This window comes from Magnolia sinica, chromosome 4 (genome assembly GCF_029962835.1).
Source record: "Magnolia sinica isolate HGM2019 chromosome 4, MsV1, whole genome shotgun sequence".
Taxonomy (NCBI): Eukaryota; Viridiplantae; Streptophyta; class Magnoliopsida; order Magnoliales; family Magnoliaceae; genus Magnolia; species Magnolia sinica.
The window spans coordinates 85,863,301-85,890,645 of NC_080576.1; the positions used below are offsets into that span (position 1 = coordinate 85,863,301).

The 27,345-nt window shown below is 40.2% G+C and overlaps 1 protein-coding gene and 2 long non-coding RNA genes across 3 annotated transcripts; 2 read left to right on the plus strand and 1 right to left on the minus strand.

Annotated features, from left to right (window-relative positions):
- Positions 1-268: 268 nt before the first annotated feature.
- Positions 269-2,423, plus strand: LOC131243312 (uncharacterized). The gene is made up of 2 exons (XR_009170012.1): positions 269-1,722; positions 1,923-2,423. It is a non-coding gene; the product is annotated as an uncharacterized LOC131243312 (long non-coding RNA).
- A 1,196-nt stretch (positions 2,424-3,619) lies between these two features.
- Positions 3,620-14,499, plus strand: LOC131243310 (catalase isozyme 1). The gene is made up of 8 exons (XM_058242554.1): positions 3,620-3,774; positions 4,222-4,318; positions 10,746-11,023; positions 11,346-12,122; positions 13,142-13,231; positions 13,349-13,416; positions 13,508-13,601; positions 14,228-14,499. Exons 1-8 carry the CDS (start codon positions 3,760-3,762, stop codon positions 14,285-14,287), a joined length of 1,479 nt encoding a protein of 492 aa, XP_058098537.1. The 5' UTR covers positions 3,620-3,759; the 3' UTR covers positions 14,288-14,499.
- Positions 11,063-11,364, minus strand: LOC131243311 (uncharacterized). Its single transcript, XR_009170011.1, has 2 exons — positions 11,237-11,364; positions 11,063-11,161 (listed from the first exon to the last, which is right to left on the minus strand). It is a non-coding gene; the product is annotated as an uncharacterized LOC131243311 (long non-coding RNA).
- Positions 14,500-27,345: the final 12,846 nt, after the last annotated feature.

Consider the following 27,345-nt stretch of genomic DNA (forward strand, 5'->3'; position numbering starts at 1 on the left):
TTGAAGATGACCATGTAGCTTGAGGATGACTAACTAGTGCATCTAAGGGAGTAAAAACACCTACATAATTAGAAAATCTCTAATCTGGTTTGAGCTTTCATATTCCATTCATAGGCTTACTATCAATGATCATGATCCATATGCGTCCAACAACAAATACATAGATTTAAAATTTTTTTTAAAAAAAAAAATTTTAAAAATAAATTCATTTCAAGATCTCTATTATACATAGATTTATTATTATTATTATTATTCATTTCGAGATCTCTATTGATCTTTTGCATGGTAGCTAATAAGCCTACCAGACCGATTAAGTCCGGTTTTATGCAAATGAACTTGTGTGACAATGTTCACATGTTCAATGCAAAGATTCGACGTGGATTGATGGGTCACTGTCCTTGTTCATCAAACAAGTGTGTGGTCCAAATGAAGTGAAATTTGGGCCTCTCATTGTCTTTGTCCATATACTAGTCTACGCATGAGGTGGAGCGATGCACGCGGGACATCGTGTACCACAGGGTGCAACCATGCCTGCATTATCTCTTCATTTTTATTTGTTATTTTCTGATTAATCTTTCAATTTGAGTGGTTTTTAACCCTTGTCTGAAGAATTTAGTTCAGAAGAATATCTGATAGATGGCCCACCTTCAACAATTAATATCTAGGCACATGTTTGTTATAAAATAGACTGTTCGAAATGTGGGCCTCACTGTCGATGGGCCATGGCCCAAAAATTACATCAATAAGGCATCTCAATCACTCCATATGTGACACTTACTGGACTGAATACCATCTCTTTGTAATCAAGCATTAGTGAGCCACAGTTGCAAAGTAGATGACATTTTGGTGCAATTTTTGGAGCTATGTCCCACCTAACTGAGGGCCCACTTTTTGAACGGTTTGGATCATTGCAAAAGGGTCACAAGTTTTTACAACGATTGCCCCATCCATCCATGTGGGCCACACATAGAACATATAATTCCTTGCCATTATCCTCAACCAGTCTGTCTGGGCCGGCTATATCTCAGCGTTGAAGGTCGCTAGCTCATCAACCTACTTTTGCAGTGTATCAGGTTTTCAGTCCTGGCAAGTAGGGCCCAGTGGTAGGCAATCCAGACCACTAATCTGTTGCGTCCCACCGTGGATGGACCTTACCCAAAAATTTCCACTTTTGGGGGATTTCGGTCGCCAACCTTGGGACCTTTTTCACTTGATTGTTGACTATCTCGTTTTCTCTTCATAACCGTTTATCCATTGGCCACTAATTAGAAGGTAGAGATAGTCCTATTCATTAGATCCAGGGATGTTATTCCATCGACAGTGGGATGCGAAAGACCAACCGTCTGATTACCCAAGCATGGGTCCCACTTTTTAGAAATCTCTAGAAAAAAACAAACAAGAGTTTGATATTCAAAATTTCACCTGCAGCCAGCTGTTTGCTAACTTTTCATGCATCCCTATCTTTCCAACGGAACTCCTCCCCATGAAGATCACATGGCACAAAAATAAAGAGGGTCTGCTCATCAGGCCTGCCACACCGTTGAAATCGATGGACAACCGATAATTCTCGTGTCCCACTTAATGAATATATCATCCTGAATTTTAAGATGATTGATCTTCATGATGGGGCCCACCTTTTCCACGGACCAGATATCCTACAAAAATTGGTACGTGGTGGAAAATAGAAGGCTGCATGAGAAGTTACCATGCAGCCGGTTGTAGGTGATGCAGCCGGTTGTAGGTGATCCATTCTCCAAAACCATGTAAAATATCATCCTGAATTTTAAGATGATTGATCTTCATGATGGGGCCCACCTTTTCCACGGACCAGATATCCTACAAAAATTGGTACGTGGTGGAAAATAGAAGGCTGCATGAGAAGTTACCATGCAGCCGGTTGGAGGTGATGCAGCCGGTTGTAGGTGATCCATTCTCCAAAACCATGTAAAAAAAAAAAATCCAAAATAAGATTATTATTTTATTTTAATTTTCTAGGCCATGCAGCAACGAGGCCCGTTGTCGATAATAGCCTTTTGATGGTGTGGCCCACCTATCTTCTTACTCCACACGCTGTCCACAGCTCTCCCACAAGTGACCAAAAACTTAAAACGAACCTTGGCCATTGCTCAAGCCCATCCAAAACGCTTCCCAACCAAACACGCCTTTCAAGGCCTTTCTGTAAACGTGGCAGCTTTACAAGGATCCACGTCATCCCAGGTCATAAGTGGTTGAAATCAAGTCATAGAAAAACACAAACGAGATAAGGAAGGAGCAGCCAATGACGTTGTCGTGTCAATTTCATACTCTACAAAATGTGATAGATGGTACACAGGTACTTAGAAATTGCATACGTTGGATAAAATTAAGTTTATTTAAACTGTTCAAATAATGGGTCTCAGATTATATGTATCATGAACCAAAAAGTATGTCTATTTGATTTTCTGACCGTCGGATTAGTGGTCATTTATTGGATAGTTAAAAAATGGTTATATTTCAACAACTAATTTTACACGAATCATAGAATAGGATTTTTAAACATATCAGATTTTGGGATCTAAACTTAGAGTTAGAGACACATTTTTCCACAATTGAACGGTTTAGACTGAGTTAATATATGATACGTGTAGAATTCAAGAGTGCCAGCGTATCAACTATCACGCACTGCCTGAGTATATATAACTCCCCGCACCAAAATAATAAAGAAACTCGCGTCCCCTGGAAATCCAATTTATCTCCAAATTCTCACGATATACTGATGAAAATGGGTCAGGCCAGGCCCATAAGTTAGGGCCCATCCTAATTGGTGACCCAATAAGAAGGCCCAAGTTAGGTGGGGCCCATACTACGATCAACAACGTTGAATAAGCTGGGCTGGGCCCAGCATTTTTGTACGGCCTTTGTGCAGTCCATCACATGTGGGGCCCGCATAGTTTCATACCCTTCAACTTCATGGGATTTTACTCCATGGGGCTGACATGCATGCATGGTTGGATGATCACAAAAGTAGGCCTGAATTAAGATGGGCCCACTTGTCAAATACTCAGAAATCAGTGCATCCATGGATGGTTGAATAATCACAGCCGTCCATCTACTCACAACCTTGACCACGTGCATTTTTCATTGCGTTATCACATGCAAGTCATGGCATTTTTCTTTTTATAGACCTTCCTTATTACAATGGACGTAGATAGTGCTGTCATGGGCCCGGCCTATCATCGTCAAAGGCCAAGATTTCGAACTGTTCAGGCCAGGCTTTCTGGATGGGCCTATTAAACATTTGCATCTGTGGGCCCCAACCGATACATTGACAGCCCTGTCACATAAAATGTAGACATTCTTCTCCTTTCAACTGTCCAAATTTAACTACACCAATGGATGGTTCAGATCATTAATACATCTTAATCTTCTAACCATGGTCCATCCACGGTATTATTCAGACAAAGGAAGGTCCCGATCATCAGATCATCTCTGCATGCGGGTCCCACTTGCAATGGAAAAATAAATTCTCGAAAAAAAAATATATATCCTTGTGGTATATGCTTGAGAACCCGATAAATTCTGGACCGGAGGAATACTGCGGCTGTTTCCTGACATTATCAACCAATAAAGGAAATAGAAAATCGAATTTAATAATCCCTCGGAATCCGACTATTTATAAATTCTCATAGAGAGCAAACGCACGATAGAAACAAGGCTCCTTTCCTCGTTCTTATCTTTGAGTAGATAAGGAGAGTCTCCTCTTTCGAAAATAAAAAATCCATGGATCCTTACAAGGTTTGATTCTTTCTCCTTGATTTCTTGTCTTCCATTGAATTTCCTGATTTGGGTTTTCTTCATTGATGTCTGATTGGTTAGAAATGCTTAATCTTGGGCTTGATTTCATTGGTTTTTGCTCTACCAATGCATTGTTTTATTGATTTGCTGTTTGCATTTCCATTTTTATTGGATTCTGTTGATGGGTTTTCTTTTGTGATGATTGATTTCTGTTGTTTTGTTTTAACTGTTCAGTTTGGTAGTTCTCTCTGTTGACTGGATTATGTTTTTCGATGCTTTATTTCTTTGTTTGATTGGATATTGATTTTGTTTCTGATTTTTATAATCAGATTCATAAATGGGTTCTCTCTTTATGTCTATCGATCTTTTGTATGAATTTCAAATGTTTTTCTTTCTAATCTTGTTTTATTAAAATTTATTAAATTAAATTTTTTTTATCTGGTACAGTACCGCCCGGCGAGCTCTTACAATTCTCCGTTCTTTACGACAAACTCCGGTGCCCCTGTTTGGAACAACAATTCATCATTGACCGTTGGATCAAGAGGTATTTGCTATTGATAGCTATTTGATTTGTTTGTTTGTGTATATTGGGAATTTCCTTTAAGTGTCACTTTCAGGTGTAAGTTTCTACAGCTTTTTGTGTTTGGGTAATCAATAAAGTGTTTACATGTAAGAAAGAGTGAATTCACACCAAACAGAACTTGGAGCACAGAATCACTCCAAAATCAAGCTTGACATATGATAGGCCATTTGGTTGAGTCCATCTAAGATTCTAGACAACTCTTTGAGCTGATTCTTAGGTTACCAATCATCAGGTTGGCCACAAAAGTGGGCCCACATATTCAAAATGCCATTCTAGCAGGGTGTGATGGATGACACATGTGTACTAAGAAATTACCTAGAAATTGCACAAATGGCTTACAATTAGCCAAATTAAACTGTCCAAATTATGGTAACCAATGTAGATGTATCATGAAATGAAAATTATACTTATTTTATTATCGGACTATTGGATTAGGGGGGCAATTATTGGATATTAAAAGTGAAATGGATCCAACGGTCCTATTTCCACCAACAGGTGTCCACGAATCAGGGTCGGGATTGTTTGATCTTTGGGAATGTGACTTGGCAACAGTGGACTGCACACTCTAGTTGGTTTTATCGGAGTTAATATACGCCACTTGTGCAATTTTTGAGTGCCTGTGTATCAAACATCATATACTGCCTATCCTATAACTCAACAGGGACTCGAGTTGGGTGTAAGCCTTTGTAACCCAAAAATCTGTGGGGTCCATGCTATCTGCATGAAATCCACTCCGTCCATCAGTTTCACCTGTGTAACCCAAAGATCTGTGGGTCCATTATGTTTGCATGAAATCCACTCTGTCCATCAGTTTCGCTAGTTCATGTGAGGATAAGAGCCTAAATATGAGGCAGATCCATGACTTAAGTGGGCCCGACCATTCTAAACAGTAGGGTGGGAAGCACCCACCATTGAAACCTTCTTGGGATTCACGATGATACTTTATATGCAATCTATATAACCTGTTCATATGGTGATTCTCACCAAAATGAAGGGAAACAACAAATATTAGGCTGATTCAAAATATTTGTGGCCTTGATGAGTTTTCAATGGTGGTCACTCAAACCCCACTGTTTCTTGTGGTGTGGCCCACTTGAGTTTCAGATCTACCTCATTTTTGGGCTCACGCCCAAAAATAATCTAGGAAAACTGATGGACGGTGCAGAAATCACACGGGCATCACAGTGGGCTCCATAGATCATTGGGTAACATGGAATCTCTGAGCTTGCTGCTGAGAGAGAGAGAGAGAGAGAGAGAGAGAGAGTCATTGCTGCAACTGTCCTTCATAGCCAGTCATCTAAAAACATGACTGTTGGAGTCCCTGAACTGTAACTCACTTGCAGGTAAGTGAAATCTAACCCACAGGTGAAACTTCTCATCCAAACACCATCTATAAGTGAGTTATCTACAAGTCCTTTACAACAAATGCAACTTACAGGCATCCAAACAACCCCCTTATTGATGTTGACTCTAATTTTCTTTTGTCACATGGTAAGCATCAAATGTTTGCGGTCATACATTTAGGGCCCATTTGTAGCAGCAACAGTTCAAGTGCGAACAGCCAATCTAGATTGGGATTGTCCTGGTCTTGTCTAGCTAAGACATTGTGGTCCTGGTTAGTCCTGTCATCTGTTTGTTGAAACCTGTCCAGATTTGCCAAGTACAAGCCTGTTAGCTACTTGTTGAAGCCTCTCAGGGTCAAAATTTTCATTTCAAATTTGGGCCACTCAATATTTCACTTAACCATCTATTAGGTACCTAATACCTGGATGGCTAGGATTGCTAAATCAACATGATTTTAGAGATATGATCCATCCAAAATGGGACCCGCAATTTGGATGGTCTAGATGGTTAATATATGATTGCCACATGTAATGAAGACGTGTCATCCACATTTAAGAAATGGTCATAACTATCATAGGATTGGATGGCATATAAACATCATGGTGGGCCATGGATGATTTTTGCAGCAGGTGTCTCCATCCACACTAGCTTTAAGACCATTTCATGTTCCAAGTGGGCCACAATTTGCAAAGTAAATTTATGGTTTAACTTTTTTCCCCCTAGCCATTGATTTTCTGTTTTGATATGTTGTGGCACACATGAGGCGTGATTTGGCCTGATTTTCAAACCAGAAGATCTATACATTTCAGCATAAAGCAACCCCCCAACACACACACACAAAAAAAAACAAAAAAATAAATAATAAAAAAATAGGGAATTGTGATAGTCTACAACACATGCTTTACCTAGGTGATACTCCCTTCGGGCCACCACGTTATATATGTGAAATCTACTCTATCCATCATGCGATAATCCTTTTTGAATTGTAAATACAAATGATTGGTGATCTAAAAAAAATAAAATACAAACGATTGGGGAAATAAAAACTTAGATGGGCCACAACAAGCTTGATCGTATATATTGCCAATAGCTTTGGACACTTTAGCGCTCAAATTAGCTTTTGACAATTGTACGAACTTCAATGTTGTCAAATGGCATAAGCAATCCTGTGCGATTGCTTATGCTTGATCGTTTATACAATCACACAATCGCATAAGCAATCAAGTTTTTACAACATATATATATATATATATATATATATATATATATATATATATATATATATATATATATATATATATGTCATTACATGATCACATAATCTCATATGTGATTGCACACTATCCATATGCCATCTGTGACCATCGCATATGCCATATGGATGGCATTATGCAATTGCTTTTGAGAACATTGATGGGCTTCCTGATCACTTTAGACATTGAATGTAATTTATTAATTTAAAAGGGATGTCCTTGGAAAATGAAATTTACGAGTGCTTGGCAATAAACAACCGAGATTTCACCAGCTTAGGATGAATGGGCGAGGACAGCTCTGATGGTCCCAATTGCTATTTTTGAGGATATCTCTTCCTTATCATTATTGGGTTCCCTGCAGGGATAGATCTCAATAAACGCTAGACGAGTTCCCCAATGGCTATAAGCATAGACGAGCTTAGACGGCCCCAATTGCTATTTTTGAGGATAGCTCTTTCCTGTTATTACTGGGTTCCCTGCAGGGATAGGTCTTGACAACCTCTAGAGGAGCTCCCCAATGGCTATAAGCCTAGATGAGCTCATCCAGGTGTAAACTTCGGTGTTACCAAACGGCCCCTCTAGTGTTTTGGTTGATACATGGAGTTTTTTATTTTATGATATCAAGTGCTACTTCTACTATTGTTTGTTGTTGGAAGTTTTTCTTCAGTTGCAATTCAGGCTCAAGTCAGTTGTGGTTTTGATTGTACATTGTCTACATGTTTTGCACAAACCATTAATGTCACTAAGTTTTTCTTTACATCACTTGTGAGAACAGTTACCGATTTTGTAACCCCCGCCCCAAGTGAAGTTAATATTTCTCATGAATGGTTATGTAATATTACCACTCAAACTGAAATGGAAATTTTATGAGATAGCTATAAGACCAACCATGCTTTATAGGACAATGCTAGGCAATTAAAGAACAACATGTTCATAGGATGAGTTTAGCTGACATGAGGATGTTAAGATGGATTGGTGGCAAGACGAGGAAGGATAGAATTGGAAATAAATGCATTTGAGGGAACATAGGAGTACACCAATAGGTAATAAGATGATGGAAAGTAGACTTAAATGGTTTGGTTAAGTGCAACGGAGACCAAGAACTTTGCCGGTTAGGAGTGAGTTGGTACAAGTTGAAGGCTCTAAAAGGGCAAGGAGAAGGCCCAAAAGGATGTGGGTGGAGGTAGTAAGAAAAGATTTGATGACCTATGTTCTAACTGAAGTTATGGCCCTTGATAGAATGGAATGGTAGAACAAGATTCATGTAGCCGACCCCAAGTAGTTGGAATAAGGCTTAGATGATGATGATGGATGGTTATGTAATGTAACAGGTGTGTGGAGAAAAGAGAAGAGATCATTGTCTTCTTCCCTATAAAGGTCCTTAATCCACAAGGAGAGAAAATCTTAAAAAACAAGAGTAAAAAACTGATATTAGTCGATGAAAAGTGTCATTTACAATGTACCCGATGTGCTTATATAAGCATAGACGCCGTAGACTTCTAAATCGACTCAAAATAGAGAACTTCCCCGAAATAAAAAATTTTCCAAAATAGTAAACTTACAAAAAATAGTAAATGACGCCTAATCCTATGCAAACTTGTAAACAACTCTTTGGGGGTCATTTGGATGCTGTAAGTTTTACCAGTTGTAAAGGGTTTACAGGTAACTCACATGCAGGTTGTGTTTGGACAGGAAATTTAACTTTTAACTAAGTTAAAAAGTAGTCACTTAAAGCTTTTCAGTGCATTTGCAATCCTGAGAAAAAGAAGTGATTTCACTTACTTGTAACCAACTTACACCTGAAACTCACTTTCAGGAGTAACTTGTTTATAAAATAAAAAGTTGCAGGCATCAAATTGACCACTTAGATGACTAAAAAAAGACTTTAGACGAGAATCAGACTCTTAAAACTGTAAAAATATCAAACCATAACTTTTTATTATGTTTGATAAAACCACAACTTACACCCTTAAACCCTTCACTTTTTGTAAAGGGTTTACAGGTAACTCACATACAGGTTTTGTTTGGACAGGAAATTTCACTTTTAACTTAGTTAAAAGTAGTCACTTAAAGCTTTTCAGTGCATCTAAAATCCTGAGAACAAGAAGTGAATTCACTTGTAACCAAGTTACACGTGAAACTCACTTTCAGGAGTTACTTGTTTACAACATAAAAAGTTACAGGCATCCAAATGACCGCTTAGATGACTAAAACAAAGACTTTAGACGAGAATCGGACTCTTAAAACTGTAAAAATATCAAACCATAACTTACTAAAAATAGTAAGCCTTTACTTTGGACTCAAATTATATCTAGAGCTGTACACGAACTGAGTTAGCTCGGTTAACTTGCTCGACTCGACTCGAAAAGCTCGATTCGACTCGGTTCGGAACTGAATTCAAGCCAAGGCGAGAGCTTGAAAAAATTTCGAGCCGAGTTCGAGCTTGTCCAAGCTCGAATTGAACCTCAACTCGAATCGAACTTGGATCAAATCAGTTCGGTGACTCGGTTATTTTGATATTGACGTTGCTCACCAAGTGTTTGATGAAATGACTCAACGAAGTGTTGTTTTGGGTGCATACATTCTCCGCGCGATTGGCTGGTGGCGAGGAAGGTATGGAAACGAAACAAATCACTACAAAAAAAAAAAAAACACTACCCCCGTATCTTGATTTTGATGCTGCCAACTGAGTGTTTGATGAATTACCTATAAATTGTTGCTGTTGTTTTGCATACTGTGAGAAATTGCAGGTGCACTTCATGTGTTTGAGAAAATGTCGCACATGCTCGAACTCAGCTTGAACTGGCCCAAGCTGCTGACCGAACTGAGCCGAGCTGGCCAGTCAGGTTTGAGAGCCAAACTGAGCCGAGCCAAGCCGAGTTCAAGCTGGGCTCAGCTACTGGCTGAGCCGAGTCGGGCTGTGCCAAGCTCGACTCAGTTCGACTCATGTACAACTCTGATTATATCCCTGAAATGATTGAATTTTGCAAAGCCTTTTTGGGGCCGATGATTGATTGGCCAGAATGTAGACCACGTCTATAGTTTTCCAACGCGATTATATGCGCAAATCTGGTAACCATTTTACAGAGTTATGGCCATCGGAAGCTATAGCGCGCAGTTAGGCCCTTTTTTGCCCTTAGATCGACCTGATTTTATTTGTTCTTGCCTCTCCATAAAGCTGTCCACAACCTGTCCTACATTATGGCATTGAGCTGATTGCAGCTGGGTACTGTCAGTGGACTTTTGTTGTTTGATTAAATGATCAGATGATTCTTAGAGTCAAATATTTCCTGAATTCATTTGTCTTTTTATTGAGGTTAGTAACTTTGTTTGGCCAGAGGTATTTCCTTTTAATCAGTTTGCATAATCTTATTTTACCCTGAACTGTTGGTCCCTCAGAGAATTATGAGAAAGAGGATGCGAGCAGAAGGATTGTTTCCTTTATGTGGAACTCTTGGTTTTACTCTTCTAGATTCAATTGGCAGATTTCAATCTGTTATCCCATATATCGTGTTTGATTTTTATTTTATTTCACTAAAACTAATGTGTAAAACAGCCAAGGGAAATGATCCATGAAATTTCATAATCTTTATAAGTAAAGATTAAATTATTTATGTTTTTTTATTCTAAAGGGGCTACATATTGGATTCACCAAAATTAATGGTAAAATTGTAGAATCAATATCTATAAATACACACTATAGAGCCATTTGTATTTTCAGTTGATTATTGGTTAAGATTCCAAATTCTATCAATAAGAGATTTGAATCCCGTTTTCTTTTTTGTTGACAGGGCCAATCCTACTTGAGGATTATCATGTGATCGAGAAACTCGCTCAATTTGACAGGGAGCGCATCCCAGAGCGTGTTGTTCATGCCAGGGGAGCTAGTGCAAAGGGTTTCTTTGAGGTCACCCATGATATTTCTCACCTCACCTGTGCCGATTTCCTTCGGGCACCGGGTGTCCAGACCCCAGTCATCGTTCGCTTTTCAACTGTTATCCATGAGCGTGGCAGCCCAGAAACCCTGAGAGATCCTAGAGGTTTTGCCGTGAAGTTTTACACCAGAGAGGTAATAAAGCTTGTTTTTTCTTTCTTTTTCTTCTTCCCGTTTTTCAAAGGGTAGAGGAGAAAGTGTTTTCCTTTTGGTTACGTTTGCAAATCATATCCGAAAATTTTAGAAAGGTCCAAACCGACCCCTGTCCTGGCTCTTTTGGAATCCTGTATACACCCACACATGCACGCGCTGCATGTGTGGCTATATATGTGATACAGTGGTCCGCACCTTTTTTCTAAGTCTGTCATTGTTGGCTTAGAAGGAAATCTATCACTTTTTATTGTCTAGCTCTTAGTCAAATATATGGATGATTTATTACCATTTTTTTTTTTCTCAGGGTAACTTCGATCTTGTTGGAAATAACTTCCCAGTCTTCTTCATTCGTGATGGAATTAAGTTCCCTGACATGGTCCATGCTCTGAAGCCGAACCCAAAGTCCCACCTCCAGGAGAACTGGAGGATACTCGACTTCTTTTCTCACCATCCAGAGAGCTTGCACATGTTTACCTTTCTCTTTGATGATTTGGGTGTCCCACAAGATTACAGGCACATGGACGGGTCTGGTGTTAATACCTATACTCTTATTGACAAGGATGGAAAAGCCCATTATGTGAAGTTCCACTGGAGGCCCACATGTGGAGTGAAGTGTCTATTGGAGGATGCGTGTGTGACCGTTGGAGGAAATAATCACAGCCATGCAAGTAAGGATCTTTACGATTCGATTACTGCTGGAAATCACCCAGAGTGGAAGCTTTTCATCCAGACTATTGATCCTGATCATGAGGATAGGTTCGATTTTGATCCGCTGGATGTTACCAAGACATGGCCGGAGGACATCTTGCCTCTTCAGCCTGTTGGGCGCATGGTCTTGAACAAGAACATTGATAACTTCTTTGCTGAAAATGAGCAGCTCGCCTTCTGCCCTGCGATCATAGTGCCCGGGATTTATTATTCAGATGATAAGCTGCTCCAGACTAGGATCTTCTCATATGCTGATACTCAGAGACACCGCCTCGGGCCGAATTATCTGATGCTTCCTGCGAATGCACCCAAATGTGCTCATCACAACAACCACCATGATGGTTTTATGAATTTCATGCATAGGGATGAGGAGGTACTACTATATTAATTTTGTGCTTGGTTTTTTATTTAAGAGGAAATATATAATGTTCAATCAAGCATTTTCTTGGCCTAGTAAAATGTACAGGTGGGGCTCACCAGATCAGCATCTTAGGATAAGAAAAAGATGGGTCCCACCTGTACAATTGCTGATTTGAATAAAACAATATTATTATCTATTGAGATCAAACATTGATACAAGGGGTGTGCTCCGGTAGTACCTGTACCACCGTAAGCTGCTGTTGTACTAGGCATAATCAGGACCCACACGATGTATTCATGACATCCACGCTCATGAGCTTCATCGCCTCATGGTAACCCCAGGGCCCTAAACTCAGCCCAAATGGAAACTCAAGTGGGCCATAGCACAGGGCACAAGTTAAGAGGGTACACCCACCCTTGATTTCGTGATGGACACACCATGTTGTGTATATATAATCCAAGCTATTTAGATGCTTCACCTGTCCCTGATGAATGGTTAGAAGACAAAGATCAGGCTTTTCTAAAACTCAGGTGGGCCCCAGCGAGGATAAAGAGTGAATGTCACTTACCACCTTGTCCCCTGTTCTTTGGCTCACTGGAGTTTTGAATCAAGGTAATTTTCAAGCCTTGAGGGTAACCTGAGGGGACGCATCTGATGGCCAAGTTGGATTTGATACATATACCACATGGGCCCCACATCTTCCCGGAACCATCATAAGCCTACTGTTGCACCAATACCACTAAGTGCACTTCTTTATAATGTCTCGTGATTTAATAACGTTCTAGTTTTCCTAGTTATGGGTGTTGTCATGTAATGGTAATTAGGGTTGCAACTCAGGCAGGTTGAGTTGGGTTGAGGATCAACCCAGGCCTGACGAGGCCTCAAGAGGACCCAACCCACAACCCAACCCCGACCCAAATTCTTTTTCAACCAGAACTTGGATTAGGTCAGTCAGGTTTTGTTGACCCAAGCCCAAGTTGCAGCCCTAATTGTTTTTCCTTTTTTGATTATGCTGATGAAGTGATTTTCAGGTGAATTACTTCCCTTCGAGGTATGATCCGGTGCGTCATGCAGAGACATATCCAATCCCTTCCCGTATTTGCACTGGGAAGCGTGAAAAAGTAAGTTCATATTATTATCCCAGCTTTTCTTCAGTCATTAGTTTAACTTGGCCACTGCTAGCTTGCGACATTTAGCAATTCTACCAATCTAATAAGGCATTATCTTCTGACGTGTAGTGTGTCATCGACAAGGAGAACAATTTCAAGCAGCCCGGAGAGAGATACCGATCCTGGGCACCAGACAGGTGACCACATTCAGCTTCTTATAAATTGCCTTATATCATAGATAACTATCTGATCGGATTTTGATGTGGGGTCCTCTCTCTATGTCTGCAGGCAAGATCGTTTTATCCGTCGATGGGTTCAGGCGCTGTCTGACCCAAGGGTCACCCATGAAATCCGCAACATCTGGATCAGCTATTGGTCTCAGGTGAGTCTCCCATCTTTTGTTGCTCACTATAAGGAAGTTTTTGCCTCATGCTGTTAGCATTATGAATGGTAATTCTAACCTGTATTGGTTGAGTGAGCCTTGCTAAGTGCGCACTCGTATGCAATAAAGCTCATTTGCACACTACACGTGCCAACATGGCATGGTAGGTCCAAGATCCAATCCATCTATCTGAACAGAACCACTTTATTGATGCCCTAGCACAAGAATCAGGTTGATCCACTGGTCAGTTGGGCCACAGTTTCAAATCAAATGTACAGCTCTGAAAAGCTTGGCTGAAGTTTTCTAACCGATCCACCTGTTTCCAGCATTGAGGCTCACATGCGGAGTGGACCAGATTTCCAACATGTGCGACGTGATGGATGGATTGGATCTCGCACCTATGTGCCTGCTGGCACGTGTGATGTGTACAAGAACTTTATTGCACGTGTGTGCACTTATCAAAGCTCTCAGTTGGACCTGGACCCATTAAAATCAGGCCAGGTCCACTGGGTCCCGGCAGATCTAGGTACTGATTGACAGCCCTAGGCTTGAACTCATGGCTAGCAAGGAAGTTACTTTGATGATAACACCCCAATACATGGCGTGTAATTTTGTGGGTAATGCAGGCTGATAGGTCACTGGGCCAGAAGATAGCGTCCCGCCTCAACATCAAGCCGAGCATGTGATTAATGGATGTGGGGAACTGCTTTCAAGTTGCGGAGGGTTATATGTAGAGAAGAGTGTCATGGATGTCAAACAGAAGCTGATGATGGTTGATGATCATTTCATTGTACTAAGAACATCTAAGTGAAGTTAACTCTACTTTGATCAGATCATATAATAAATTGCAGTTTCTATGCTGGAAAGAATCTCTTGTTGAGACCTTCCACCTTTATAATTCCTGCACCCTCTTTCACCTGTGCATAAAAGTTGTGGTGAGGAGCCTGTTTTTGTGCCTGCTGGGTGTGTTTGGATGCATTATCAGTGAAATTTCAATTTTCATAGTCTCTAATGAAGTGGAAAGGACCAAATCGTAATTTCATTTGCTAGCATTCATTTTGGGTCTGGGCTTGAAATTGCGATGGGGTTTTCTAGAGTACGTCTCGACGTATTGTTACAGGATTACCTGGAGCCATGTTTCAATGATCCAGGCCATTTATATGATGGATCTCAATGTGGATGGGTGATGTAGAGTGGGTCGCGGATAGTTACATGGCCAAGATGGATCAGAAAAGGCCCGGTCGACGATAGAAGTGATCCAGACCATTGAACCTTAAATCGGGCATATCTTGTAATCCAGAATGAGTTATCTAACGTAAAATATATGATTTTGGGGTAGAACGAGCTACTGAAGCTAACCAACCTCGCTACGCCGGGTTGTGCAGCCCGCAATTGCAAAAAATCCCTGGATTGACGGTCGTTTCCCTGTTTTAATTTCGTTTTTACTATAAATAGTAAGTCTTAGTTTGATTATAACTCTTCATCCGTCGGGCTTTAGGAGTTGCGCCCAACGTGAAAAGAGCTTAGAATAATTAGGAGAATGGTTTGGTGAAGCCAAATAGGACACTTACTATTTTTGGCCGAAAACCTTGCGCACTAGTAGACATCACGACTGTCTATAAATAGTAAGTTTACTATTTATAGTAAGTTGCGGATTCTAGGAGTTTGAGTTGTAGTTTGTTTCTAATTTCTTTCTCATTGCTTGGTACCCCTATTTAAAGGGTTGTGAACTCGTTTTTATTGATTAACTAATCAATTTCGAATTTCTTAGAATTTATTTCTATTTTCTGCTTGAAGTCTCTCTGAGGAGTCCAAAGAAGCTCCGTGGATTTGGAGTAATTATCCTCATCACGTTCATCCCTGCGTCAATGGGGTAAAAAAAGAAAGTTGAAGGGGGAGTATTTCAAACCTTGGATCATTTAGCTGTTTTCCTTTGAATTTGAATCTTCTCAGTAACTGGTGTTTTCTGGATGTTAGGATGTCATGATCTTTGAGATTTTTGAGGCAGCCATCATCAGTTATGTTATCATCATCTTCTTCATCTAAGCTTTACTATTCCGCCGTATGTGTTATCATCATCATCTTCATGTGAGCCTTACCATTCCGCCATTCCACTCTATCAAGGTCCAGACCTTCGATTAAACCATAGATCATCAAATCCTTTCTTAGCACCTTCATCTACATCTTTTGGGGCCTTCCCTATGTCCTTTAACAGCCTTCAACTTATACCTACTCGCTCCTAACCAGTATGGTTTTCCGTCTCTATTGCACTTGATTAAACCATCAAGTCTATTTCCCCAATCTTATTACTCATTGGTGCTACTGCTAGTAACTTCTCTCGAAAGCATTAATCTCTAATTATATCCGTCCTCACATCTATCTCAATGTCCTTATTTCAAGTACACTCATCTTGTGAACATCTATCTCATAAAGCATGAATACTTTTATAGCCATTCTAAAGAATTTTCCTCTTAGTTTGAGTGGTACATGACGATCGCATAACACTCCAAAGAGATATTTCCATTTCTTTCATCCAACAAGTTTTAAGGGCAATATCCTTAATACCTCCTCTCTCATGAATTGTTGACTCTAGGTATTAAAAGTAGTCATTTTGGAAGACCTAATCAAAGTCTTAACTAATTCCTTGTTTTCACTATTATTGCTACTAAGCACTCTATATATTTTGTTTTTGTCTGACTAATTTTAAATCCTTTAGACTCTAAAGCATTCCTTCATAATTCTAGCTTTCTGACGCCCTCCCTCGTCTTGTCAATCAAAACTATATCAATTCCCAAACAACATACAATTTGGGGTTGCTTCCTGTAGATGCCTCATTGACTCTTTCATAACCAATGCAAAAAGTATGAGCTTAATGATAACCATTGTAAATATATAGTAATTGGGAACTCACTTGTCTCTCCACAGTGGTCCTCACATTTGTTACTGTTTCCTCATACATATTTTTAAACTCTCTAAGGCCCTAGCTTTCTCCAAGCCAATAAAGATTGTGGAGATCTTCCTCTCCCCAGATTTATCCATCAATTGTCTATGTAGGTAAATAGCTTCAGTTGTAGATCCCTCAAGCATGAAACTAAACTATTTTTTTGTCTTATGCCTTAGGTTTTGCTTAATTACTCTCTCTTGAAGTTTCATAGTATGGCTCATAAGTGTAATCTCATGATAGTGTAGCTTGGTATCATGGTATATCTCCTTTATTTTCATAAACAGGTACCATGAAACTTTTCTCCATTCATATGGCATTTGCTTCAATCTCACAATCTTGTTGAATAACTTTATCAATCACAATAACCCAGTATTTCCTATACACTTTCAAACCTCTCTTACTATATACTATCTGGTCCAAGGGCTTTTTCTATTTTCATCTTTCTCATAGCTTCGTTCACTTCAGACATCTTACGAAAGTATTTATCTTCCCCAACGTCATTTGAGTTTATGGTTCCTTCTATCCATATGCTCTCAAAAGTGGTTGTCATTTGATCCACTTTTGAGAGTTATTAAATGTTCATCTCTTTTTTGATGTGTATGCTAGAGTGAGATTGTATGCCACAACGAATCAACAATAGCATTCCTCATCCCATTTCTTATCTCAAACCACATCCTCCATGTATGCTCTCAAATCTTCTACTTGTGCTCTTCATGACCATGTAAGTCTCATGCTACAAGTATCCTCTATGTTCGAAATTTCTTGCATTAGCATCCACATCCTTGTAGAATTGACTCTTGATTTTGTCCTTGAACTCTTCGTGCGGCACACGTGCAATAATAACATCAATTCCTTTCTTAACACTTTTTATTACTAAAATCCTATCACTTACTACATCAATATCTACAATATTATTATTTAAACCTTTATCTACAACTTACTCATACCTCATTTCTATTATTATCATTTCCTATATACCAAAGTTTATATTTATTAATTTATCTAGTTTTGGCCTCTCTTTTTTTTTTTCTCCATTTGGTCTCCTAAATGCAATCTATACTAACTCTCCTTCATTTGATCGTATCTACTAACTTCATACTCTTACTTGTCAATTTTCCTTTATTCTATCTAATAAGAAGAATCCTATTTTCTTGAACTAGCTTTTAACCCGCACAAGTCTAGAATAGCACATGAACCTGGCCTAATGATAACAACCTAACATTGGTTTGACTCGTTGCTAGAGGATGCCCTAGCCAACCCTTTGCCCATTACTCACTACACTTGGTTATGATGCAGTGCCTAGTTTACAGGGAATACCCTAGCATGAGTTTGGAATGTCATGTTCGGATTTGAAGTCATGACATAAGTTGGACTCCAGCCACCAGCTGGATGCAACCTTGTTTTTTCGAGCTAGGGATCCGTGATGAGAGCTCAAAATTCCCATAGGTACAATGTGATAGACTACTACATATGTTGATTATGATCAAGCGCTATCTAATAGTCTATTACATAGGTTAATTACAATCAATGATTTCATCATCGACTATGTATCTTGTTATATTGAACACTCATGCATCTGATAGTACGGCAGCAAAAACCTTAATTACATTGAATGTGAAACAAATATATGACTGCAATTTTGACCCTTTTTAAGAATACTAGGAAATGTCACCAATTTTATTTTATTTTTTTACCAAGTACCCATTGCTAGGGCATGTTCCCAGTGAGACCCCATCAGTTGAGTGGTCCAGATCTTGCACATGTATTGTCGAAATCGCCACCCATTTCTCCCAACATATCCAGCTCACCTGAAAATTGTATTGTTCACATCGACTTGGATGGGTCATTGGAACTGACCTGCCAAGTAGTAGGTGTGGGTCCAAAATTTTAACCCATGAGGCCCGTCTGGGTTCAAAAGTTTGACCCACATTACTACGTGGGTCAAGTATGAGTCCTCTCAAAATTGACCAGACCCGACTTGATAGAGACCCAGTTTTTAAATGGGTTCCATTTGAGTTATACTAAAATGATAACCCGTCCACTATATTTGTGACAATCTAAACCCTACAAATAATGATCCCATTGTCAATGGAGTATATACTAAAAATCACACTCATTGAACTATCCTAACCATCCAATTTTACCCATTGAACTGGAAATGTTGGCCCTTTCATTCTTCCATCAAAAATAGAAAGCCATTACCAATTGGATGGATTAAAACAGTGTGTGTAGAAACTCAATTGTAATTTCTATACCCATCTCAAGTCCTTCCAGACTCAACCTAAACTTGACCCATGTGATAAATGGGCTGGCTATTTCTTACTTAGATCCAACTATTATTTTAAGAGCTTGAGTCTAGGTCTAAAATTCTAACCCGATTCCTAAATGGATCAAGTCTGGGTGCCTGATCCATTTACACCTATAAAGAGCCTAGATCTTGAACGAATGTGTGACACCAGCTCACCAGCGCCCATTGATGGCAGGGCCTACCGAAGGAAACTGTTGCCCATATGTGCTCACTTTCATCGGAGTAAATCACAAGTAGCATGTCCCTGATAGGTAACTGTAGAGCTATACATGAGTCGAGTTAGCTCGGTCAGCTCGCTTGATTTGACTCGGAATTGCTCGACTTGCCTTGACTTGAAATTGGTTTCGGACCGAGTCAAGCTGGCTTTTGGAACTCAAAAAAATTACGAGTCAAGCTGGTTTTGGAGCTCCAAAAAATTTCGAGCCGAGTTCGAGCTTGCCTGAGCTTGACTCGACTCGGATCAAACCTTAACTCGAACCAACTTGGATCAAATCAGATCGGTGACTCGATTATTTTGATATCGATGCTGCTCGCCGAGTGTTTGATGAAATGGCTCAACGAAGTGTTGACAAAGAAGGAATCGATGTGCCAGGTGTTTGATTTTGATGTTGCTCACTGGGTGTTTGATTTTGATGATGCTTTCCAGGTGTTTGATGAAATACCTGTAAAAATGTTGTTACTGTTTTGCATTCTTTGAGAAATTGAATATGCATTTTATGTGTTTGAGAAAATGCCGCACAAGTTCGAACTGGCCTAAGCTACTGACCAAACTGAGCCGAGCTGGCCCGACAGGCTCAAGGACCGAGCTGAGCCAAGTTTGAGCTGGGGTTAGTCAGTTCAACTCGTGTACAGCTCCAGGTAACTGGTTGAAGACACGTGTGTGCCAGTGTGTATTTGTTATATAACATGTTTAGTAGGGTCACTCCATCATGAAAATGAGAAACTCCTAAAATTAAGTTAATTCAACCATAGGCGGCTGTCATGTGAGTTTCGAGGTTTTGGGGGTGGGTGTGGTCCATCAACTGATCGGAATAGCCTGATTCTTTTGGCACCCAAGTTTTTTTTTTTTTCTTGGGGGGGGGGCAGGTCGAATACCATATAAATAAGGGTACAGGCAAAAAACTAAGTCCGGAGGATCTTTTCATCATTTGGTGCAGATTCTTCTTCTGTCACTAGCAGAGATAGGTATTTGCAATAATCCAAACATTGTTTACAAGTATCCTTTTAAAGTTAGAAAAATGTCCAAATTTTTGAAAAATCATTTTCGTTGAATCAAATCATCAGATGTTCGTTGATTTTGCCAGTGTAGCCAGCCTGATGAATGGACCATCCTTGTTTACAACGCCATACACCACTGATGCCTTGGGAGGGAAAGAAAGTGTTGCATGTGAAAGTTCACACACAACCTTGGATGTAAACATATCTATTAAAATAAAAGAAGTTAGGTAGAGCTCTCATCTACCACGGGACTACAAGGGCAAAATAATAGGAATCATTACTTCTTCTCATCTGTAGATTCTGCATGCATAGGCCAAGATTAGGCGATCCAAAGGGCTGAAAATTCTAAACATTCGGTCAGTAGCCCACGAATGACATTAAATTTAAAGAAAAAAATATATATGATTAAAGAGACACCATCCATATTAAGGAAAAATAGTTCAGCGATGAAGGGTTTGTAATAATCCAACCATGGGGATTTTTTTAGCGTCCTCTGTGTGTATAAGCTCATCGGCACTCCAATTGAATTAAATGTCAAAAATAGTTTTGCAGATAGAAAACTTCTTCTAGATCCAACCTTTTACCAACAACTTGGATTGATTTACTTGACCATCTCTCGGCCAAACATTGCTTATGCGATTCACCTTATCAGTCAATTTCTAAGTGCACCCGGCTTTGTCAATTTAGTAGTTGTCTTCCATATAATTTGATATATTTAAGACATTCTTGATCAATCACTCTTCTTCTCTGCAACCTCTCCACTTGAGCTACAACCATATTCAAATTTTGATTATGTAAGAATTTTCTTTGAACGGAAGTCTATTATTGTTTATTGTTTTTTTTTTTTTTTTGGTGACTCTCTTTTTCTCTTGAAAAAGTAAAAAACAATATAGGATTTCTCAATTGACTAAGACAGAATATCCAGCAATGGCTCTAATTACCATTGAGATTCTCTAGTTACAATGGTTATCAGCTGACTTACGTGTGCATCTTGCTATACATACCTTTTTGCATTGTGACAATGAGAGTGTCATCCATATTAATTGCAACCCAGATTTTATTGAATACACCAAGCATATTGAAGTAGATTACCGTTGTGTTTATTAATAATAATTGAATAGAATCATTTCTCTTCCTTGTATATTATCTTTTGACAAAGTCAAATAATATCTCCGTCTCTAAACACAACGGTAATCTACTTCAATATGCTTGGCATATTGACTGATTTTTATGTGAATAGAATCATTTCTCTTCCTGGCATATTGACTGATTTTTGAAAAAAACATAATAATAATGTGAATAGAATCATTTCTCTTCCTGGCATATTGACTGATTTTTTCACAAAGTCACATAATATCTCCCTGTCTCTAAACTCTCAATGATTTCCTTTAAGTCATCTCAAGTTTGAGGGGGGAGTGGGTCTATGAGTTATTGTACAGATTACCCTTTCTATTTTACAGATTGTACAGCTATGTAATGCACCATATATAGCTAGAGTATTTTGTATTTATACCCCTCTCTATAAATAAAATACATCATTAATGGTTCTTAACTTTTAGATCCTCTATCCATGATAATGCCTGTCATAGAGATGATTTGGATCACCTACACTTGTCGCTACTGGTATGAAATCATGCGAGTAAACAATACATTTGATGGTGAGAGGTGTCCATAAATTCTCAGGAAACGCATCTGTTTGATGTCACAGCTGATGTGGGTTTGAGTGTGGAAGTGTAATTAAGAAAATCCCATGTGGCTAGAGAGCCTTCTCATCTCTGAAATTGAATAATAGAAGCTTGAGAGGAAGTCCAAGAATCTTCTTTTATTGGAATTTGTTCACACCATATTTTAAGATATCTGCTGTCAGTATCTTCGTAGGTCACTGTGTACTTGTGAGGGAAAAAAAAAACATTTTATATAATTGTTTAAACGTTTAAAACTCTTATCCTTCGGGAAGATCGATGTTACGGGAAAAATATATCGTCCAATAAAGATAAGGTTAGGTCAGAATCCAATGCACTCAGAAAGGTCAGCCAGTTACAAATACTACTAAAGACACCACTCCCGAGCAAGAAACCAGATTGGACTCGATCTCGCAACCGTCCTCAAGAGCAGGTCGGAAAACCTGTTAATTTGTCTGTTGCCAAAGGGAACTCGACATAACATCCAGGTCGGCATAACACCCAGGTCGGCATAATCCCTCTGCTAGTTCCGACCTGGTCCCAATGGTATTCGCCCGAAATCCCAGCCGAGGATCTAGGAAGGCAATCACAACACGGATCTGTCCGAGATCTTAGCTGAGGATCTCAGGAGATCTTCACGACACATATAGGATCCGAATCCTTCTACAATATGTACCTACCAAATAGGGAGACTGCCTTCCACTCCACCACCCTCTCCTACTTATAAATAAGGGCATCTCTGATGGTGAAAGGTATGCACACTCTCTAGCTTAAAACCCTGTTTACGACTAGACCCAGATTCCCTACCTGACTTAAGCATAGGAGGGTCCCCTGTATTAGTCAGGGTCTCCTTTGTCTTTTCCTTGTGCATGTGCTTAAAGGTCCAGGGAAGGCTAACCAGATTTCTGCATCAGCAGTTTGGTGCCGTATGTGGGAACGACGTCGAAAGTCATTCTCATATCCACTAAGATTCAACAATGGCAAAAAGGGAGAAAGAAACCTCAGACCTCCACCGTTGCACCCGATCTTGCGCCACCAGAGCAATCTGCTGACCGTAAGGATTCATCTTCTCAACTCCAGGCTGACTTTGCGCCTGCAAGACCGATGTAACAATCCCGGAATCGAGGAGGACGCCTTATCTCTCTCGAGTAGCAAGTTAAGGCACTAACTAACAATATTGACTTGATAAAGCGAATGTTAGAGCAACAGAACCTCCCCCCGTCTGGGGTGTTGGGGAAGCAATGGCTCGAGCAGTCACAGAAATTCCCGCACCATCCAAAGCGCCCGCCACTCTCGAAGGAGTAGGTAGATTGGAGTATCTAGGCCAACGCCCTCCCACATTTTGGTCACTGCCATGCTGGTTGCCTATGGCTTACACCATGAATTGGAGAAGAATAGGCGCTGTAAAACTCCCAAAATTGTGGTTGAGGCAGTGGCTGAAAGCAAAGATCCTTAAGCCGAGCTCAATGAACTATGGGGCCAGATCGGTGACATACGATAGGCTTATCGCACACACGCTCCGACCTCAATAGAAGTAACATTGAAAGAAACTGAGCCGTCGTTTACCACCGACATCATGCATGCCCAACTCCCACACAGGTTTTAAATGTGCCCTAGATCGCCCCATACTCCAGAACCACTAACCGAGCCGAATACCTGAAATCTTTTAGGGCTTGGATGGAACTTCAGGGCACATCAATTAATGTTATGTGCCAAGCGTTTTCCCTGACCCTAACAGGAGCAACTCAGAAGTGGTTCCGACAATTGAAGCCACAATCGATCAACTCATTCTCACGGCTCAGCAAAGCATTCATCACCAACTTCATTGGAGGAAAGAAAAGGCTCAAGCTGACTACTCACCTCATCACCATTATCCAGAAAGAGGACGAGATGTTGAAGGACTACATCAAATGCTTCAACATGGAGGTAATGCAAGTAGAGGGGCAATCGAAAGAGATCGTCTTGGCTGCCATGAAGGGATGCCTAAGGGAGGGGAGGTTCCTCTTCTCACTCGACAAGAACCCACCGACAATGTTTGGCTTATCTCCTCAATCGAGCTCAGAAATACTCCAACACCAAGGAGCTTTTTAGCTCACAAAAAGCTGCTCAGAAAAAGGGAAGCTTGGCCAGGGAAAAGCAACCTAAGGAGGAACAAACCACGACTAATAGAATAATCGGAGAAAGGATGATGAGTCAATTAGAAGTCGGCGCTCAAATAGATGGCTTGAGAGAAAGTTCACTTTGTACACTCCCCTCAATGCGATGCCTGAACAGGTTCTCATGGAAGTTCGGGACAAACGAATCCTAAAATGGCTGAACAAGATGAAATCCGATGCCAACAAGCTGGACAAACAAAAGTACCACCACTTCCACTGTGACCACGACCATTCAACCAGCGATTGCTTCAACTTAAAAGAGGAGATCGAGGCCCTCATCCGCAATGGGCACTTGCGAGAATATGTCAACAGGAAATAAGAGCAGACGGATCATAACAACTAGCAGTCTATCAATAATGAAGCCACTGGGGAAATCCGCACCATCTTTGGGGACCCATCGGGGGAAGGAGACTCAAACCAAGCACGGAGAGCTCACGCTCGAAGTATCAGTCACTGCAGTTCGAAGCATCAAATCAACGTCAGGAGTAGGCCACCAAAGGAACAAAAAGTAGCATCATATGTGTAACATCTCAAATTTTCGCGGCTCGAGTACATACTCGTGTTCGAGAATTCAAGGTGTTAATAATGTAAAAATTAGATGCTTCAAAATCGCACCTTTTTTTTTTCATTTAGATTACATCCAGTTACATTCATGAGAATAAAATCAACTGCATTTATTATTAGAGTAAAAAGCGTTCAACTAATATTCAAATGCCCTCTTAATGGGAGCTTATTACATCATCTTAAAGTAAGTAGCAGAAAATAGATAAATAGATTTCAATGCTATTCTTCTTCTTTATTCAAACGTATATTTCACAGAATGATCATCGTTTGTATCGTCAACCTATAATTCACCTGCAACATCTGTATGGTTGGAGAGGATTAATGCCTTACTTATAGTGATGGTTATCCTTTAAGATTAGCAATAATTCAAGGGATTCATAAGAGTAATGTAAGAGGTTCTGATACGTCTTGTACTCCACCACTACGAGTAGTATCAGTATGTGCAACCAATATATATGAATGCATGCCTAAAAAAGTATGTGTGGCTCATCATATGTAGTAATCATCACAATATGGAATATAATTCATAGAAAACTCGGCTTGCCCCGCATCTCATAACTACGGAGATTCGCCGGTATATCCAACGCTACCATGGATTTACGTGAATACTTCAAGACGGCACAACACACGGATTGGATGAATTACGTGACATATTTGTTCATGGAGCGACTATTTGTGACATCCAATCCCAGAAGTGATGTTACATACATTGTGGATTACTTAGATCAATTTGTGTACCACTACCTAAAATCCATGGAATTACACGTCGACTAAGAGGGTCACTACCCAGAGCCCATTATGTCCATGATAAAATATTTGAATCACTAGTGGGTTAAGCATATTCATAGGTGATGAACAAGATAAATGGATCAGAATCTTAACTTGATATGTGTACAAGCAGATATAGATATCATGTAGGTAGTTTACTACGATCGGGTGGTCCAAAATAAAAGTGGACGGTCAGATGTCTCTATCTAACAGTGCATATTTGACTGAGCGATTGGTTATGATGAACAGGCGAGGATACTTAGATATATGATGATCCTGTCTTAAAATTAATGGTTTGATGGCTTGATATGTGGATGAAGATTATTCCTAACGATCAGATTCATGTCGGGGAATAGACGTAAGGTTAGGATAGCTAAATTAATATCGTATACATGTACATATTTAGTTAAATTTCACGGTAACACTTGAGAACTTTTAATACTCAAGTATTGAAAAGTTCAGGGTGTTACACTGTGAGCCGATCTTCACTGAAGAAGACATCTGAGGTGTCCACCATCCCCACGATGATGCGTTAGTAGTGGCCATGACTATAACCAATCCCAAGGTATTTCGGATATTGGTAGGCATCGACAGCTCAACGGACATCCTCTTCATTGAAGCCTACGATAAGATGGGAGTCAGGAGGTCCCAACTTTGACCTGTCAAAACTCCCTTACTCGATTTTGCAAGAGACAAATTCACCATGGAAAGATCCATTCAACTTTCAGTCACAACGGGAGAAGGACATAACTAAACAACGATCATGATCGACTTCTTGGTGGTCGACTGTCCTTCTGTCTACAACGTCATTCTCGGACGACCTTCTCTCCACACTCTACGAGTAGTGGTATCAACGTATCATCTCGCGATGAAGTTCCTGACAAAGCATGGTGTCGGGCTAGTCAAAGGAGACCAGCAAGAAGCTCGGCAATGCTACTCCATGGCATTGAGAACTCAGCACCAAACGATGACCATCACCTCTCTAAACCCTTGGGAGGACTCAGTCGATAGAGGGTGCCCAATGAAAGATCTCGTAAGCATCTCGCTCGACGAATTCGACCCAACTAGAATCATGCAGATCGACGCATCATTGACTCCAGCCTTGCGGTATGAAGTCATGAATCTCCTCCGAAAACATGCCGATGTATTCACCTAGTCCCATCAGGACATGCCTGACATCGATCCAATGATAATAGTCCACAAGTTGAATGTCAACCCTGACCACCAACCAGTGAAGCAGAAGCGACGAGCATTCGAGCTAGAACGGTATGCAATAATCGGTGAAGGGTTGGTAAACTCCTCGAAGCACATCAAAGAAATATACAACCCTGACTAGAATGCAAATATCGTTTTGGTAAAAAAAGTCTAATAAGAAGTGGAGACTCTATATTGATTACACCGATCTAAGTAAAGCCTGCCCCAAGGACAATTTTCCTCTTTCACTGATCGATAGCACTGTTAGGCACGAACTCCTAAGCTTCATGGATACTTATTTGGGATACAATCAGATCACCATGCACCCTTACGACAAGTAGAAGATGACATTTATTACCGACAAAGGACTCTACTGCTATAAGGTCATGCCCTTTGGGTTGAAGAAGGTTGGGGCCATGTTCCAATGACTCGTAAATTAAATATTTGCTAAATAGATCGGATGCTCCATAGAAGTCTACGTTGACGACATGCTCGTCAAAAGCATCAAATCTGCATATCACGTTGCCAACCTCGAAGAGATGTTCGCAATCTTGCGAAGATACCAAATGAAATTAAATTCAAGCAAATGCGCCTATAACGTCAACTCAGGAAAGTTCCTCAGCTTTCTAGTCAGCCAGAGGGTGATAAAGGCAATTCTCGACAAAATCCAAGCCCCACTCAACATGAGCTCACCCAAGACGATGAAGGAAATTCAATGCCTCACAAGGAGAATAGTCGCCCTCAACCGATTCGTCTCCTCAGCCACAGATAAGTGTCTCCCCTTCTTGAAACAACTGAAAGGAAAATGGAAGATAGAGTGGACCGAAGACTGCGAGCTGGTCTTTTAACAGCTCAAGTAGTACTTGGGTTCACCACCATTACTTTCAAAGCCTGAGCAAGGAGAACCACT